This window comes from Microtus ochrogaster, chromosome 2, assembly GCF_000317375.1.
Source record: "Microtus ochrogaster isolate Prairie Vole_2 chromosome 2, MicOch1.0, whole genome shotgun sequence".
Lineage (NCBI taxonomy): Eukaryota > Metazoa > Chordata > Mammalia > Rodentia > Cricetidae > Microtus > Microtus ochrogaster.
Window position 1 is genome coordinate 38,718,145 of NC_022010.1, and position 2,129 is coordinate 38,720,273.

A 2,129-nucleotide genomic window follows, 5' to 3' on the forward strand; every position below is an offset into this window, starting at 1 on the left:
ATTTCTTTCTTCACAGATTTAAAGTTCTTGTCATACAGGTCTTCTACTTGTTTGGTTAGAGTTACTCCCAGATATTTTATGCTATTTGTGGCAATTTGAAGGGTGAGGCGGCTCTGATTTCTTTGTGAACCCATTTATCATCTGTGTAAAGAAAGGCTACTGATTTTTCCAGTTAATCTTGTATCCTGCCATCTTACTGAAGGTGTTTATGAGTGGTAGAACTTCTTCGGTAGAACTTTTTTGGTCGCTTATGTAAACTATCATACCATCAGCAAATAGTGAAAGTGCTAAAGATTTTTAAGAGTAAAAGAATTATTACTTTCAGAAGTCAAGAAAGCCTGTGCCTTAGAATACAGGAAAAGCGTGGGAAACTGACACAATTGGATTCATATTTGTTAGACACCTGCAGGAGTTTATGGACTTGGAGCTGTCTCAATACGTGTGTTAGTCACAACTATTAACCCCCACGACGTGCCCAGTCTGATAACACAGCAGAGTGCCTGTGTTCAGGCGCACCTGGTTCCCAGATGGAATCTGTTTCTTCTCTTCTACTAGTTTCCAAGAGATGGATGCTGATGAAGAACCAGTGGCTTCATTTGCCTCAACAAGAATGATTTTCTGACCTTCAGAAACCATCCCAGACTTTCTGGCCACCGTTATTGCAGTCTGAAGATTGTCGCCTAGAATATAGGAAAAGCATCCCAAGACGATGATAAAGAGAACACACCAATACACACAGCATTTAAAAAATTAGGCTAAGTGTTTGGTTGTTATGTTAGGTATGGTGTTCTTTCCCAGCCTGACCTGGGATTCCATAATCCCTGTTCTGGTTCTGGTTCTTTTTTTTTTTATCATGTTACTTCCTAACTAACCAACATATTTTTTTGTCAGCAAGTAGGAAGGAACACTTATAAGAAAAATGTATTCATGCTATGTGTTGCAATCTTTATAAATGTGCAGCAAGTCTTTTGGTTTAGTATCATATCTGGTGGCTTCTCTCCTGGTAAGTCCATTACCATTTATCTCCTCTGTTTATTACAACTGAAAACTAAACAAAAACCACAAAAGCAATTACTGGAAGGATGCAGAAAATAAACAAAAGCAGGCAGACTGTGGAAGGAAAGAAGACTTGGAGAAAGAAGCTAACAAAGGGTGGGGTTCTCAGTGTTTGCTTCTTTCCTCTGGAGTGTCCAACTTGAGTATGTATTTTAGCATGTAAGTATGTATCCTAGTATGTATATGTATGTGTTTGTGTGTATCCTAGAATGTATTATATATTTATGTATTCTTGTATGTATGTGTGTGTCCTACTATGTATATATATATGTGTGTGTGTACATGTATGCATGCATTTAGTATGTATGTATTCTAGTATTATGAATTTTAGTATGTATGTATATGTGTATTTATGTATTAATGTATTCTAGTATGTATATTCCCAATATGTACCCTGAACTGCTCTGGCAGCTACAAACAAGAGAAACCCAGTCTTTCTGGCTAAAGTAGCCAGGACAAAAGGGCCCCTAGAGGGTGTAAACTATCCAGAAAACCATGGAAAGACAAAAGCCTCAGAAGGGAACTAGTTCAGTGTTTGAATTGTGTAAGTCCCAGGCTCTGTGAAGAGTGGGTCATGTGTGGAGCAGACCAATAAAAGGAAAACATGAATTTCAAGAACTGTACTGTGAAATGTACAGTTCCCTATTTGCCAGAGCAATATCTAACCACTTGAGAGAGGCAGAAAAGAGCCAGCAAAATACTTTAAAAAGCTAATACTGAAGGTACTACTTACAAGAAGCAAGAGGCTGGACATTCTACACAAGGTATTAAAAGAATCAAAAATCTTGTAACAATATTTAAGACATTGGGTATACTCAGTAACAACAACAAACCAGATCAATTGTCAGTATTAAAAAAGTCTGCACCAACACTGACGATCCTTGGCTGACTCCATGTTGAAATGAAAAGATAATGATCTTAAGAAGTTATTAGCCTGACTTGGTGATGCACACCTTTAGTCTCAGCACCTAGGAGGCAGAGGCAAGTGGATCTCTGAGGTCAAGGCCAGCCTGGTCTACAGGATGAGTTCCAGGACAGTTGGGACTATGCAGAGAAACCCTGCCTCAAAAAAA

At 38.4% G+C, this 2,129-nt stretch overlaps 1 protein-coding gene across 3 annotated transcripts in view; it reads right to left on the reverse strand.

Moving 5' to 3' along the window:
• Atp13a4 (ATPase 13A4) overlaps positions 1–2,129 on the reverse strand; it is a 134,959-nt gene that overhangs the window by 37,781 nt on the left and 95,049 nt on the right. For all 3 annotated transcript variants that reach the window (XM_026786287.1, XM_026786292.1, XM_005344791.2), the window contains one exon: positions 517–680. In XM_026786287.1, the coding sequence (XP_026642088.1) occupies positions 517–680 (164 nt within the window). The remainder of the gene's footprint in view (positions 1–516; positions 681–2,129) is intronic.